The following is a 16,498-nucleotide window of genomic DNA, read 5'->3' on the forward strand; positions in this document are numbered from 1 at the left end:
AATGGCATCACCGTGGACAGTAAGTCAAGTACAGCTCTGTGCGCTCATGCTGCTGGTTTTTGCTGTTGGGGGTTGAGGTTTGTTTGGGACTCTTTTCTTTATATAATATATTTTTATTCTATGTGCACTGGCATTTTGCCTTCATGTATATCTGTGTGAGGATGCCAGATCCCCTAGAACTGAAATCACAAACAGTTGTGAGTTCCCATGTGGGTGCCGGGAATTGAACTCAGGTCCTCTGGGAGAGCAGTCAGTAGTACTCCTAACTGCTGAGCCATTTCTCCAACCCCTTGTTTGGGACTCTTAAAACACTTCCACTGCCTCATCCAGAGAGGACAAAGCTTAAAAGTCTTGGGGCTTCTTACAGAATGGTGTGGGATGGTAGAAGGAAAATGAGACATGGAGCCAAAGGCCAGGACTCTCAGCTCTGATGCCTGCCAGCTGTGTCATCCTGGATAAGTGACCTTAGTGCCTCAGCTGTGACATGGATATGTGTTGGTCAGGTCAAGCAAAACTGTGTTCTGGAAGGACATCTGCAGAAGGGAAACGGGACCATGGTCTAAGGGAGACTTAATTTTCACTGTACTTTCAACTAGTTTGTCTTTTACCATGCGTATGCTGTAACATTTTAAACATAATTTTTGTTTGTTTGTTTGTTTGTTTTGTTTTTCAAGGCAGGGTTTCTCTGTGTAGCTCTGGCTGCCTGAGAACTCCATCTGTAGACCAGGTTGGCCTCAAACTCACAGAGATCCACCTTCCTCTGCCTCCCCAGTGCTGGGATTAAAGACATGTGCCACCACCGCTGATTTCAATGTGATTTTTGAGACAGGGTTTAATGTAGCCCATACTTGCTTTGAACACAATATTTAGGTAACGATGACCTTGATCTTTTCCTTCTGCCTTCATCTCCCAAGTGCTGAGGCTATAGGCCTCTACCATCATGTCAGCTTTGTGTGACTTGGGGCAATGGAGCCAGAGCTTCGTGTATGCTAGGCAAGCACTATACCAACTGAACTATATCCCAGCACATTTAAATTTAATTTAATTGTAAGAATATTGCCCATATACATAGTAATGACATTTAGGTTACAGGAATTCTGAAATACCAAACATATGAAGTCTATGAGTTTTATATGAGGCTGAGGGGGAGAGACCCTCAGGAAAACCTTATTTTATAAAGGGCCTTGAGACCCAGACCCAGCAAAAAACCATTAAAACTCTAACCTGTGTCCAACTGTACTGTACAACAATTACTAGAAATGCCTGTATTTGTGAAAGGTCTGAGTAACACATAGGATCTGTCCTCCAGAGCTCTCCCTGTGAGGCACCCCGAGAGGAGAAGAGGTGTGATTCATGTAGCTTCACACCACTCCAAGGGACCCAGACATGAACCTTCAGTGTATCACCCAGCATTTTTGTAAACAACACTAACTGGAAGTGCCAAGGTGCCAGCCTACAATATAAAAGCAGAACAACCAAAGTGGTGGGAATAAATGAGCTTCCTCCTTTGTCCTGGGTTACCCTGGCCTGTCTCCCTCCAGCACCCTGCCCCTTGCCTTGAACTCAGCACTTTGCGGACAGCCCATATGTACTGCCTACAGAAAGTCTAGAGGGCCCCTCTCCTTCCCCTGTGCATGTGGAGGAGAGCTGAGCTGGCACACCGGCTGAACCCTCTTCCTAAGTGCACCATTTACCTTCAGACTTCGACATCTGCGTCTTCCAAGTTCTGGAAACTTGTCAGAATCCAGGGTCTCGAAGGGTGGGTGTGAAGCTGGACCATGGGGAACACCCCATTCTCCTACCCCCAGCTCCCTAGGGTCGAGTATGAAGGGCATGTCAGGGAAGAATATCCAATCCTGGCTAATACCAGGCTCCCCTAAGAAGCTTATGGGGCACTGAACAAGTTCTGAGTCCCAGCACCTCAGAAGAAGCCTGAGGGGGTAGACCTTTTACCAGGGACACAGAATAGACTCTCCATGGGACTCCCCCCAAGAGGCAGAGGAGGAATGTCTCAAATTTATTACTAAGCTATGGGAATTCGAGGCCATTTAGGGCTTCCATCCTTAGGTGGGAGGAAAGACATGGATAGAAGCAGAAAGTCCTCTGAGGAAACCAAGGGAAAGTGCCTAGGGCTTAAGAGATCAGAAGATATCAGCACCAGGCTCCAGTCTGTGAGTCAAAGCATAATCTAAGGGTGGAGACTCGTGGAGACATTAATACCTGTCCTACCTGTGGGGGAGAGTGTGAAAACCAGAGTTGAAATGGAGGGACTGGAGCAAAAGTACTTTGCAAACCTGAAAGCATTTTGCCAGCGGAATGTATTTTATTAAGCCAAAAGGAAATCCTCGGGGGATCATGCCTGGACATCACAAGGTACCTAAGATGTTGGCTCCCCGAGCCTCTTGCACCTCTAGGTCACCACTTGGAGCTGATCACAGTGGAACTCAGGTAAAACAGTGAGGTCCTGAGCCTGCAGCCATGTTCCCGCTGACTCTGCCTAGTATTTACTGACTGTCGACTTTCCTCATTTTCTACACGTCCATGAGTGGCTTCTGCTGTAATCCGAAATAGCAGGTAATCCCTCCCCACCTCATCACTGCCCCATGTCACCCTAAGTAGCCCAGAAGTGTGAAAGAGAAACGGCTACCTCTGCCAAACCCTGAGGTGATACCACCACTGCTGGAAGAGCCAGGCAGATGTCTGTGTCCTGCACCAGGTGACTGGGTGCCTGTGCCTCAGGAAGGAAGGCAGCCCCCGGCAGATTCACTTCCTCTCTTCAGGGTTCCCTCCGGCCCACAGAGACGGAGAATACAATTGATGAAGTGAGTTTTTGTTTCCTGGAACTTCTTCTATCTTAAAGTGTTACTTACACAACACAGAGCATTCAGGGGAGAAGAAAACCCCAGAAAGAGATTCCTTCCTCCATGTCCTCAACATCCTACTTGATGGAGATGCATCTAGTTCCTTCTGTCTTAGTCTCATGGAAGTAACCAACTCTCTCTCTCTCTCTCTCTCTCTCTCTCTCTCTCTCTCTCTCTCTCTCTCTCTCTCTCTCTGTCTGTCTGTCTCTCTCTTTCTCTCGGATCTCAGCTCTCAGCTACTGCTCCAGCATCTTGCCTGTCTGACTATTGCCATGCTCCTTGCCATAATTATCACAAACTCTAACCAACGCTCTGAAACCGTCAGCACCCAATACACTCTTTTATAAGTTGCCTTGGTCATGGTGTCTTCACAGCAATAGAAAAGCAACGAAGACAGATCCCAACTGTATAATCAATCACCCTGGGGAGAATCCAGCAAGGGCTGCAATCTCAAATGCCTTTAGGCCTGGGCAATAGAAATGAGATTTAGCAGCTCCAGGCAGCGTTAGTGGAGATTGCCCAGGATGGGGCTGCCCAGAGGACAAATGACACACTGAGAAATGCCCCAGTGTCAAACCACTCAAAAGTATTAAGAGACTGAACTTAATCTACAGAGCATTGTGTAATGAGGCTGACCAGAACAGGTTTCCTAGATCCTTGCAGCCTTGGGTTCCTCATTCATAAGACCAGGAAGACACTATGAGATTGTTGTACGTCACAGTGAGGACACTATGAGATTGTTGTACGTCACAGTGAGGACACTATGAGATTGTTGTATGTCACAGTGAGGACACTATGAGATTGTTGTACGTCACAGTGAGGACACTATGAGATTGTTGTATGTCACACTGAGGACACTATGAGATTGTTGTACGTCACACTGAGGGAGCCCTGGGAAAGCATAGCCATCAGTCAGACCCTGACATCACAGCCTTGGCCTTTGGGTTATTTTTTTAATGTTATTGGAGGAGGGGTTAAAATGGGAACAAAGAGATGGTTCATCAGTGTAGAGCAAATATTGCCTTCACAGAGAACCTGATTTCAATTTCATGCAACTATATTGCAGCTGGTTACCAACTACCTGGAACACTAGCTCCAGGGCCATCTCCTCTGGCCTTTGTGGCACACGCAAGTACTCACACATAGATGCACATACCCATAATTAAATAAACAAAAATGTAAAAATTTAATATCACATCTATTTATTGTGTTTGTCTGTGTGGGGGCACAAGGATGTCACAGCGTATTTGTGGAGGTCGGAGGGCAACTGTGGGAGTGTTTCTCTTCTTCCCCTGTGGGGGTCCTGGGGATTGTACTCGGGCAAGAGCCATCTCACTGGTCCACAAAAATTAAAATGTAAAAACATTGTGTGCTGGCTAGTTTTATGTTAACTATAACAAACTAGAGTTATCAGAGAGGAAGGAGCCTCATTCGAGAAAATGCCTCCGTAATAGGACTGTAGACAGGCTTGTAGGGCATTTTCTTAATTAGTGATTGATGTGGGAGGGCCCAGCCCACTGTGGGTGGGGCCATCCCTAGGCTGGTGGTCCTGGTTTCAATAAGAAAGCTGGCTGAGCAAGCCATGGGGAGCAAGCCAGTAAGCAGCACCCCTCCATGGCCCCTGCATCAGCTCCTGCCTCCAGGTTCCTTCACGGCTTGACTTCCTAGTCTAACTCTCCAGTTACGGACTGTGGATATGGAAATGTAAGCCGTATAAACCTTTTCCTCCTTGAGTTTCTTGGGCTGTGGTGCTTCATCACAGCAAGAGTAACCCTAAGACAGCTGGTTAGATAAATGACAGCACACCTTCCAGCAGCCAGTTATAGTCACCAGGAAACTGGGATGGAGCCAGCGCCCAACATATTAGCTAAAAATGATCCGTGCTAAGTGCAGAACAATATATACAGTATTGTTGCATCTAGTTAGAAAGCATTATTTATAGTCCTCATATATAGCCACATGTACACACATAAACATGCACACATACAGACGATTCTGTAAAGATTACATAAGAATAGAGAGTGACTAAACAGAAACAAGCACTTCCCTGGCAGTTCGCCCTTTCCCATCAGTGGCTAGGAGCATATCTGATGCAGGGAGACATGTATATGGTTACTACAAAGAAAGAAAATGCTTATTTTTTTCATCTCATCTATTTTGAAACTAAGTGTTTACCCATAGGCATAAATTATTTTCACAGTAGGTGTCAAGCATGGTGGCTTACACCTGTTATCCCAGCACTCAAGAGGCAGAGACAGACAGATCTCTGTGAGTTCCAGACCATCCTGGTCTACAGAGTGAGTTCCAGGCCAACCAAGGTTATATAGTGAGACTCTGCTCAAAAGATAGAGAGGCTGGAGAGATGGCTCAAGGATTAACAGCTGTAGCTGCTCTTGCAAAGAACCTATGTTCAGTTCCCAGCATCCATATAGTGACTCCACATGTAACCAGTAACTCCAGTTCTGGAAGATATGGTGCCCTCTTCTGACCTCTGGATGCACCAGGCAGGCTCCTGGTACACAGACACACAATGCACTTCCTGTTTGCTTAGGTAATATTATATCCTTCTGGGGTCTTTGATGGAGTTGAAGACAAATAGTTATAGTTATGGTTTTCCTTAGTTATGATAAAAGATAAATTATATAAAACTTTAGACTCACAAAAAGTATTGTAACTGTAATTCTTGCTTGAAACCTGTTTTGTTATATATAATTTTACTATGTTAAAGTTCAAACGTTCCTTTTTATTTAGACATGAAAGGGGAGATAATGTGGGATTCCCCTCTATGAATACGTTTTATTACCATTGGTTAATAAAGAATAATATATAGCAGGGCAGAATATAGCAAGGTGGGAAGTCCAGGCAGAGATAGAGGAGGAAAGAAGGTTGAGTCAGGCAAACGTCATGTAGCTGCCAAAGGAGAAAGACTCCACAACTTTACCAGTAGGCCACAGCCTGGTGGTGATACATAGATTAATAGAATATTTAAGATATAAGAGCTAGCTAGGAATATGCTTGAGCCATTGGCCAAACAGTATTGTAATTAATATAGTTTCTGTGTGATTATTTGGGTCTGGGTGGCCAGAACGAAAGGGCAGTCTCTGTTTATACACATGCAGGCTAAATACTCATACACGTAAAATAAATCTTCAAGAGGCGAGTGGAGACGTTGCTGGCTCTGGTATGTCTTCAGGGCACGTGGAGCAGCAGGCGCACCCTACACGGTAGGAGGCCTCGAGATGGACACTCCTTGGCTCTCTGACTGAGTCAGAGGAGTCCCTGGTCTCAGACCAGGAGTTGCAGAATGCGTTTTTCCCACGAACTCCCGAAGCCAGGCCTCAGTGTTGTGCTAGAGAGGTCAAAGAAGGCGGTGAATGAGGAGAATGGTCTGAAGCAGTGTTTGGCTGAATTCAAACAGGATCTGGAGTGGGTTGAAAGGCTTGACTTGACCCTGGGTCCAGTGCCGGAAGTCAGCCACTCCAGAACAAGTAGAAGAAAGGTGTTCATCTAGAAGATGACTTCCAGAGGGAAATGAGTTTCTACCAGCAGGCCCAGGCTGCAGTGCTGGCAGCATCACCCGACTTCATTAGCTCCAAGTCCCCATCAAGCAACCCACTGACTATTTTGCAGAAATGGCCAGGTCAGATCATCAGATGCAAAAGATTTGACAGTAGCTGCAGACTAAACAGGATGCCATAGAGAAATCTGAAAAGGCCAAGCAACTTCGAGCGCTTAGGAAATACGGGGAAAAGGTGCAGACTGAGGTCCTCCAGAAGAGACAACCGGAGAAAGTACATATGATGACTGCCATCAAGAAATACCTGAAAGACTTCTCTGATAAGCGGGATTCCCTTGAGGGAGATCAGAAGCATGCTGGATGCGGTGCAAAAGCCAGAACTAACAGCCAGCAGATGAGTAAAGGGCCCAATGCCAAACAGCGATACAAAAACCAGAAGTTTGGTTTTGGTGGAAAGAAGAAAGAGAGCTCTTATGATGTCTCTAGCTTCCCAGCCAATGTGGCTCACAGCAAGGGCCCCAGGAAGCCTGGGAAGAAAGGGGCAAATAAGCGGCCCAGGAAAACAAACAAGACAGAAGAGGAAGAGCAAAGCCTGCTGAGCAGCATCGTGCTCTCTAAAGAACCAAGAAAAAGGGCAAATGTACAGATTACAGAACACTCAGAGTTTTTGTCTTTCTTTTTATAGAAATTTTTTAATAAATTAAACCTATGAAAGATACTCTTGGTTCAAAAATGAGACTAAAAGATTGAGAACTTTGCATATTAAAAAATATTGCTGACAAAAAAGAAATCTTTAAAGGTTTTGTTTATTTTGTTTTAAACAATTTTAAAGACTTCTTTTGTTTGTAATCATGTATATGTGTGAGTGTATGTCACCTGTGGGCTGGTGCTGATGGAGGCCAGAAGGGCTCCCTGGAGCTGAATTTACAGGAGATTGTGAGCTGCCTGATGTGGGTGCTGGGAATTGAAGCCAGGTCCTCTGGAAGAGTAACCAGTGCTCTGGTTATGACCACTGAGTCATCTATACAGTCTTTTATTTTGCTTTATGTACTTGTTCTCTTAAAGATGCTATCGAGGTTTTACAGGACTGAGTAGCCAGACTGACTAGGTGGGTAGGAGACAAGATCACAAGGGTCTTTAAAAATGCAGACTTTAAGACACTTTTCAAAAAAGAATGTCCCAGGGAAAGAAATTCAGTTCTTTTTCTTACAGAAATGTGGTACCCACCAATTTTTCTCTGCTTTTCCCTTTGACTTTACTGGCAAAAGACCCCTCTGCTTCCTGCCTGTCTTCTTTCCATATCCAGCATCACATGAGAGTGGGGGGCAGGGGTGAGGAGAGCATCCAGTGGTGGATAAGGCAAGCTCCTGTTTGCGAAGCAAAGAAGTTCATTGGGATAGAAAACATATAAAAGCTTTTCTATGTTTGGTGAGCCTTGCTGTGACTTTAGAATAGAGAGAAGCTTTGTCACTTTCTCAAATGCTCTGAAAAAGACTGAAAGAGGATTTGAGAGCAATTAAAAGAAAGAGGCCACAGTTTCTTCGTGAAAAGAGAAGAGACACAGAGGGGGAGACCCAGAGTTAGAATTTCCAGAGGCAGAGCAACAGTTTCAGTGTGTGGGGGCTGGGCAGATCCGGCTGTGAGGCGCTTGCTCCACAAGCGTGAGGACCCAGCTTTGGATCCCCAGCCACAATATAAAAACACAATGCGATAGTACAAACCTATAACTCCAGAACTGGAGAGACAGCGGCAGGTAAATGTCTTCTGGGAGTGCATTAGTCAGCCAGACTTTGGAGTGATGATTATCTTAAAAATAATTACACAGAGGGCAACTGAGGAAGCCATCCTATGTCAACCTCTAACCTCCACCCATGCGTGCACTCACACATGTGCATGCATCATGCATACAAAGATTTCAGTGTTTAGGTACTAATCATAATCCAAAGAAACAAAATAAAACAAAAACAAAAGTAAAATGTTGCTGGGCAGTGGTGGTGCACACCTTTAATCCCAGCACTCAGGAGACAAAGGCGAAAGCATCTCTGTGAGTTTGAGACCAGCCTGGTGGTCTACAAGAGCTAGTTCCAGGACAGCTAGGGCTACACAGAGAAACCCTGTCTCAAAAAACAACAAAAAAGTGTAATGCATGAGATTATTGGATATTTGAAAGCTGACTTAAGGATATTGGAGATGTATTGATAGCTATTTTAAATTTGATAGCAGCAGTATAATTATGCTTTCTTTAAAGTTCTTATTTGGAGGGATCTGGAGAGATGGCTCAGCGGTTAAGAATACTGGCTGGTCTTCCAGAGGACAGAATTGGTTCTGAACACCCACATGGCAGTTCACAATCTGTAACTCCAGTACCCGGGGATCTGTGGCCCTCTGATGGTCTCTGCAGCCTCTTCTTTCTTCTGTAAAATCAAAATGGGATACCTGAGCAGGTTGCCTAGCAGACTAGCCAAATGGTGAGACCTGTACTTGATTGAGAGACCATGCCTCAAATAGGATAAGGTGGAGAGCAACTGAGGAAAATTCCTGACATCACCCTGGAGCCTCAGTTCCCCATGCACTCATAAGAACATGCATACAGCACGCGCAAACACACGATAAAAAAATTTCTTATGCCTTAGAGATAGGTACCAAAATGTTTCTAGACAAAATGTTATGCTATCTCTACCAAAATATTATATTGGGAAGAGGTAGGTTGAGATGTAAATGAGATTGAAGATCAAGAGTAGAAATTGGGTGAAGAGGGATTTATTATGCTATTCCTCCATCTTTGTGTGGTTCTTGTCTTTTTCTTTTTTGTGGGGGGGATCTCATTATGTATCCCTGGCTAGCCTGAACTCAACATGTAAAGTAGGCTGTCCGGGAAACCAGAGATCTGTGTGTTCTGTCTCCCACATGCTGAGATTGAAGGTGTATGCAGCTCCATGCTGGATTTCTTTTTTCTTTCTTTCTTTCTTTCTTTCTTTCTTTCTTTCTTTCTTTCTTTCTTTCTTTCTTTCTTTCTTTTTAAGATGGGGTTTCATGTAGACCAGACTGGCCTTGAAGTTAACAAGTTCATATATAGATGAATTTCTGACCCTCTGGCCTTCACTTCTTGAGTGCTGGGATTGCAGGAGAGTTCCAGCAAGCCTTGCTGATGCAGAACGGCTGGCATCAAACCCAGGACTTCATGCACACTAAACTAAGCAGGTGCTCTACCAGGTGAGCTACATCTCCGCCTCCAGACTTCTGGAATAGTTGTTTTCTTTTTCTTTCTTTCTTTTTTTTTTTTTTTTTTTTTTTTTTTTTTTTTTTTTTTTTTTTTAAGAGAAGGGCCATATCTCATGTTCACTAGACTTCTACTTTGGGGAAACTGTGGGATGTAGAACTGGACAGAGGGGGAAGCGTGGAGCTTGGACAAGACTTAAAAGTAGGTTGGGGCCAGGCTGGAGGCAGCAGGAAGGAAGGTAAAGGGTAGGGGCTAGCACTTGTGCGAAAGAGTAGGGAAGAATGGAAAAGGGAAGTGAGCCCCTCCCCTTCTTTCCACTTTTTCTGTACTTGCTACTTACCCTTCTCTCTGTAGATGAAAAACCTGGGAACTTAGTGAACAAACCCTGAAATTCCAGTTCAGTCCACAGAGTGCAGGAAGCTATGTTTTCAACAAGTGCCCCTAGAAAACTGGGTATCTAGAACTCCCTGTGAGCCTCAAAAACCCAGTCCCTGAGAATGGCTCACCATCTGTCGCTAACTTTCACTTTACCACATCATGACCCAACCACTCTGTCTTTTGAAGCCTGGGTCACAGCAGTTTACTGCTTCAAATCAGGAAATAAGGGGATGAGAATCACAAAGGGGATGGTACTTACTGGTCTCCTTTAAGGTGTGTGTGTGTGAACATGTAAAGACAGGGACCTATCAAACGGGAAAAAGAGACTTAACAGTTGGCTAAAGATTGGAAGTCTCCTTTGATTCACTCTGCACCTTTCCCCAGTGTTCTCTGATTTATATTCACTGAAAAACCTTCTGGTTTTCAATGGGTCTCCACTAAAAAGGAAAAAAAATCTCCAAAACATGTAAAGTTGTCCTAAATTACCTGGTCTCTTCTTGATAGTTCTGTTTTGTTTGTTTGTTTTTTGAGACAGGGTTTCTCTGCAGCTTTGGAACCTGTCCTGAAATTCTGTAGACCAGGTTGGCCTCAAACTCAGAGTCCTCTTCCTCTTCCTCCAGAGTGCTGGGATTAAAAGCATGTGCCACCACCACCCGGCAATAGTTCTGTCTTTATCATCAATTTTAATAAACTGATCTTTTAGCCGGGCGGTGGTGGCGCACGCCTTTAATCACAGCACTCGGGAGGCAGAGGCAGGCGGATCTCTGTGAGTTCGAGACCAGCCTGGTCTACAAGAGCTAGCTCCAGGACAGGCTCTAAAGCTGCAGAGAAACCCTGTCTCGAAAAACCAAAAATAAAATAAAATAAAATAAACTGATCTTTTCTTTTCTAAGTCTGAAAAGCTAGTTGTTCAGCAGAACTAGGTTGGCAAAAATCTGACCACCCATCAGATGATTAGCAATGAGCAAACAGATAAACTTAAGTTTCAACTTCAAGGTAACAAACAAGACCATGTATCTCAGCTGACCTAGAACAGCAGCCCATGGCTGAGTCATCAACACACTGGGGCAACTAGACAGATAACTCCTCTGCCAGCACAGTCTTGGCCAGATTCCTCCTGAAAGGAGGAGATGAAAAATGGGGCTAGGTAATCAAGCTTACTTACCTAGAGCCCCGTGCCTGTTCAGACAGAACAAGGTCTTAGAGAGGTTGAGACCAGCGAGGTTGCGGAAAGGTGTTCTCAAGCAAATGGGAGCTAAGTCTGCAGGCGGTGTGCCTTGATACTGGTGAAGATATTCCCAGAGTCTGATGTGGCTTTGTCTGCCACCTCTAATAGAAGAGAGGAAGCAGGAAAGAACAAGCAACTAGACCCACACTCTCTCCCACAGAACAAGTTGTGACAGGTTAGTTCTAAGACTTTTCCTTCCTTAGCCCACTTGCAACCACAAGCGAAAAGAAAAGGTCCTATGCCTAAGGCCTTCTGGAAGCTGTGTTTCCACTTGTCACTGGTGTTGTGAAGCATTGCTCTTTGAATCAGAACTACTCAGGGGCCTGCTGGCATCCACTACCTACCACTAACTGGCACTCTCTGGGCCCCAGCAAGTCACCTTTTTCCCACCTCAACTTCTAATCCCCCAAGGACCTTCCTGAGTCACATACTATGCTGGGGACATCCAGACAGAGGAGCATGCAGGGGCCCACAAAACCTTTGAAATGCAAACCCCTCAGCACACCTTAGACGCTCAGAAGTAATAACTAACTGAGCCACGCCTCTGCCGGTCTCAAAGACAGGGTAAGGAAATACCATGGGCTATGTATGTTCTGAGGGGGACCAAGACCTCAACGCAAAATAGGCTCAGATCAGCCAGGTGCTTAGTCTGAGCACTCAGCCGGGAATTACAACTTTTGTTGGTTTGTTTGTTTTTGCTTTCCAAGACAGGGTTTCTCTGTAGTTTGGGAGCCCGTCCTGAAACTTGCTCTGTAGCCCAGGCTGGCTGTTCTACAGAACTCACAGAGATCCTCCTGTCTCTACCTCCCGAGTGCTGGAATTAAAGGTGTGTGCCACCACCCGCCCGGAATTACAGCTGTTAAGAGTAGGAAGAGCATTCTATCTGTTGTGCCGAGGATGTGCTTGAGAATTCTGCAGAAAAAAAGCTATGACAGAAAGAGTCCGAGACTGGCCAGGAGGGGTCTACAGAGCACGCGAGGTACAGGCAGATGGGGGGAAAGTAAACAGAGAATGGGGTAAGAGAAGGAGAGAAGGTCCAGAACAGAGCAAGACTCAGCTTCATCAGAAATTGGGCGCCGTGGCCCAGAGGCGGGGAAGATGCGCCCCTTAGCGTCCCCGGCGAGCTACAACCCAGCTCCGGCGGTCTGGAAGCCCCGCCCAGGCCGCGCTGTCCGTAGACTCCGGGTTCCCTTGTGTGGCGCGGCCCTTAAATTCTGGCTGTGGCGCGCGGGCGGAAGGTTTAAGCTGACGGACCGACGCTGGAGATGTGCTCCGGGTAAGTCCGGGAAGCAGTGGGCTTGGGGTTGTTTCTTTGCTGGTTGGGGTTACCGGAGACGGGGTGAAGGAGAAACGGCAGTGGGCGGGCGACGAGCCTTCGCTGCCGCCTACGCGGGGTGGCCGTCTCTGGGCGCAGGCTCCCGGGCCTACTCCCGGCCTCCTTCCATGTGGCCCAGGTCTTCAGCGCGGCTCTGGTAAACAGAGGGATTTCGCGCCGGGGCCAGGCCTCCTATATTCCCTCTACTCCTGACAGACTTCCGTCCCTGGCCCTTGAGAGTTCCGTCTCCTCTTTCCCCAACTAATGTTTTGGGCTCTTTTTAAAGGTAAAATTCTGCCGGGCGGTGGTAGTGTATGCCTTTAATCCCAGCGCTCGAGAGGCAGAGGCAGGCGGATCTCTGAGAGTTCGAGATCAGCCTGGTCTACAAGAGCTAGTTCAGGACAGGCTCCAAAGCCACAGAGAAACCCTTTCTCGAAAAACCCAAACCCAAAACAAAACAACCCAACAACAAAAAATAGAGGTAAAAGTCTGTTCTCCAGTTGCAATCCAAATGAAGGATGCTGTATTTCAGGCCATTCATTCAGAGACTAATCATCTGAGAACTCAGAGTCCTATAGGGCAAGTCAGGGTGACAGGAAAACCGAATGTGCACTTAGAAACCGAAGTGGAACCACATTTTGGGAGGGAGACTCCTGAGACCCCAGTTGCTGTGGACGGGCTAATTGTCCCCTTCAGGGTAGAACTATAAATATAGTTGATGGCTTTTAGTGTATCATCAGGAGAAAGAAGACCCTTAGTTATCTGAAACGTTGACTGTAAAATGGTATCCACTGGAAAGGTGGCAGGCTGTGCAGGTAAACTTGAAGATCAGAGTCAATCCACGTGAGAAATACATCGTGTTATCTCAAAAGCGAGGCTAGTAGGCAGAGGTTTAATTTTTTTTTGTTGTTAACTAGGTCTAGACTACTCAAGTGAACCAGCCTTCAGGAACATTCCATCCTTTCTTTTATCCCAGTGCTTACAGCCTGGGTACACAATCGGATTGCCACAAGTTGGCCACGACAGAGGACGTTGCGCTTGGGACCTGAAGCACATGCCTCAGACAGGAGAAAGAGCCAGCTTCTCAGGTGTCCTTAGAGACGGTCACCCATTGCAGTGCTGACAGCAGATTCCATGGACTAGAAGTGCTTGTTGGTACCTGATGAGTTATCTGTTTCCCCTTCTAAGAGGTGAGGGCAGTATTCTCCATGACCTTCCACTTTTCAAAAGCACAAAGACCTCCATGCATAAATGTGACCACAAGAGCTGGATAAACCATAACCGAGCAAAGTGCAGAAATCATGGGTGTCTCTGCTAAAATAAGAAGAAAGGAAGTGCAACTATGGTCACAGGGTTAAAATTTATAATGCATTTTGCTAATGAATGAATGGTGTATGTTGTGATTAGGGGTAGTTCATTAGTTAGGATCAAGTATCTGTTGAGCAGATGTAGCTCTGAGTAGACATTAGTAGGCAAACCCTATTGTGATTCTCGCCCTTAGCTCACTAATACAGTTCTGAACTCATTTTTCTTGGAGCTGCTCTTCAGAACAGAGTTCTGCAATGTGGACTTAGAAAAATGCTAGTATATAGCAAATCAGGGCAGTAAGGTGCTGGGTGGTGAGGCCATCCATCTCCCCAAGGGTGGGTATGTTTACCATGCATTGTTTAATGAAGCAGAGAGAGGGATACATATTTAAATTTTTCTTTCAAGGGCTGGAGTGGCTCATCGGTTAAGAGCGTTTCTGGAGGACCTGAGTTAAGCTCTTAGCACCCACATTAGGCAGCTCACAACCACCTGTAACTACAATCCAGGGGATTCAACACCCTCCTCTGGACTCTGCTGGGCACCTGCTCCTACTTCACATGCACTCACACAGACACACACACTGAATAAAAATAAATTCGTTTTTCTTTTAATTTTCTTCCAGACTGTCTTAACATTTGTATGTCTAGGAGAGTCTGAAAAAGCAGTTCTTTTCTCTGGGTTAACTTTATTGGTATTGGATACATGAGATGTTACAATATTTGAGATGTATCTCTGGTCATTGTGGTAAAAAGGCGTCTCCTGTATGATCTGCATCCCCAACCCTTACATATAACATTGTTTCCAAGACCCAATATGTGCTCAGTTTTCAACAACCTACTTACAAGAGGAATTGTAGAATATATAGTTGGGCATATACCTAACAAGAAATCTGCCTATTGTTAAGTTAGTAAAACTAAATTTTGAACCTGATGAGTCTGCCCTAATTGTGTATAATATATGCAATGTGATTTTTCTTATTTTAGTCTTTTGAGATAGGATTTCATATAACTCAGACTGACCTCAAACATCTTAGAAACTAATAATGACCTTGCAATTCTGATCCTCCTGTCTCCACTTCCTGAGAGCCCAAATTACAGGCATGTACAATCGTGGTTTGCAATGTTATTTTAAGTTTTTATTTTTTGAGACAGAGTCTTACTATATAGTCCTGGCTGTCTTGGAACTCACTATGTAATCTAAACTGGCCTTGAACTCACAAATCTACCTCTCAGGTGCTTGGATTAAAGCCGGGGCTAATACTACCATACCTGACCTACAGTATGATTTTTATGAATTCACATGCAGTGTACACACATATGCATGCAGGCACAAACACACATGTATTATGAACTGCTTTTTTAAAACTTCATTCTTTATACATAAATATTTTCTAAATCTGTGTCATTTATTTTAGCTCTGTAACATTTTATTGCATCTGCAGATTAACAAAGGGGCAGCAGTCTCTATCCACATGAGCAGATCTGTGTGTCTGGGAATTTTATTCTTGAGAACAGAAGCATTTTCTCCATACTGAACTTATTTCATAATATTAAAGAGCTCTTCCTTTCTTCCATTGCTATATTTTTTACTCTTTTACACAGTTGCATGAAGAAATTTTAACTTTCATAGAGATTTTTAATTTTTCTTTTCCTAAAACAAAGGCACCAAGCCACAGAGGAATTAAACCCTTGCACTAATGCTACAATATTCATCAAGATAGTAGCAAAAAATAAAAAAAAAACCAGTCGATTGTCAGGTAATACATTGCATTTGATGGCTAGACGCGCTCTTCAATAAATTAAAGCATTGATGTAGGAGTATTTATTGTATTAAGTTGGGTGAAACTGAAAAGTGTGTAGTCAGGGACTACCTGAGTTTATGTAATGCACTTCTGCATTTAATGTCCTTGATTTATGCCTGCTTAGTGGGTGTGTCTAGCAGAGGCCCTCACAATGAACCAGTCTTCATGTTCTCCTTCTCCCTTAATTCTGTGGGGCTTACCTCCATATATTTCTAGGAAACTGGTTAAAATTGTATTGAAAAACTTTCCTTCCCAGGATATGTAAGATCTTATTTCTTTTCCACAGCATTTCTCGGGTTGTAGCTGGCTCTGTTCTGAGAGGGAGCGCTAGAACTGTCCCATCATGCCCACTGTGGTGGTAATGGATGTGTCCCTTTCCATGACCCGACCTGTGTCTGTCGAGGGCTCTGAGGAATACCAGAGGAAGCACCTGGCTGCCCACGGCTTGACAATGCTGTTTGAACACATGGCCACAAACTACAAGCTTGAATTTACAGCACTGGTGGTTTTCTCATCACTTTGGGAGCTGATGGTCCCCTTCACAAGAGACTACAACACCCTGCAGGTACTCACAGGAATCAGTTATTGTAGGTACATTTTGACGGAGCCCACATTTACCGGGAGATAACAGTATTGTGATTGTGGACTGACTTAGGACTTGGAATTTAGGTATGCAATCTGTAACTGAAAATGAGGTTCACATGGTCTTAGCTTTCCGCTGGCAAAGCCATGAAATAGAAATGTGCTTTATTTTCTTCTCTTGGATTTTGGAATCTGAGGATAATGCTCTGTGTGCTAGAATTTAGCATCTTTATGTCTAACATCATTTCTGCCTTCCCATAAACCTAAGGAACTGAAAAGTGGTCATTA

General features: G+C 44.8%; 1 protein-coding gene and 1 pseudogene across 4 annotated transcripts in view; both read left to right on the forward strand.

Moving 5' to 3' along the window:
- Positions 1-6,100: 6,100 nt before the first annotated feature.
- Positions 6,101-6,977, forward strand: LOC119809402 (annotated as a pseudogene).
- A 5,401-nt stretch (positions 6,978-12,378) lies between these two features.
- Positions 12,379-16,498, forward strand: part of Ints14 (integrator complex subunit 14) — a 30,713-nt gene continuing 26,593 nt past the window's right edge. The window contains exons 1-3 of one of the 4 annotated variants that reach the window (XM_038321681.1): positions 12,379-12,480; positions 13,437-13,709; positions 15,915-16,193. In XM_038321681.1, coding sequence (XP_038177609.1) covers positions 15,972-16,193 — 222 coding nt within the window. In that variant the 5' untranslated portion in view covers positions 12,379-12,480; positions 13,437-13,709; positions 15,915-15,971. The other 3 variants (XM_038321683.1, XM_038321684.1, XM_038321685.1) reach the window with 3 other exon arrangements.

Source organism: Arvicola amphibius, chromosome 3, assembly GCF_903992535.2.
Source record: "Arvicola amphibius chromosome 3, mArvAmp1.2, whole genome shotgun sequence".
NCBI lineage: Eukaryota > Metazoa > Chordata > Mammalia > Rodentia > Cricetidae > Arvicola > Arvicola amphibius.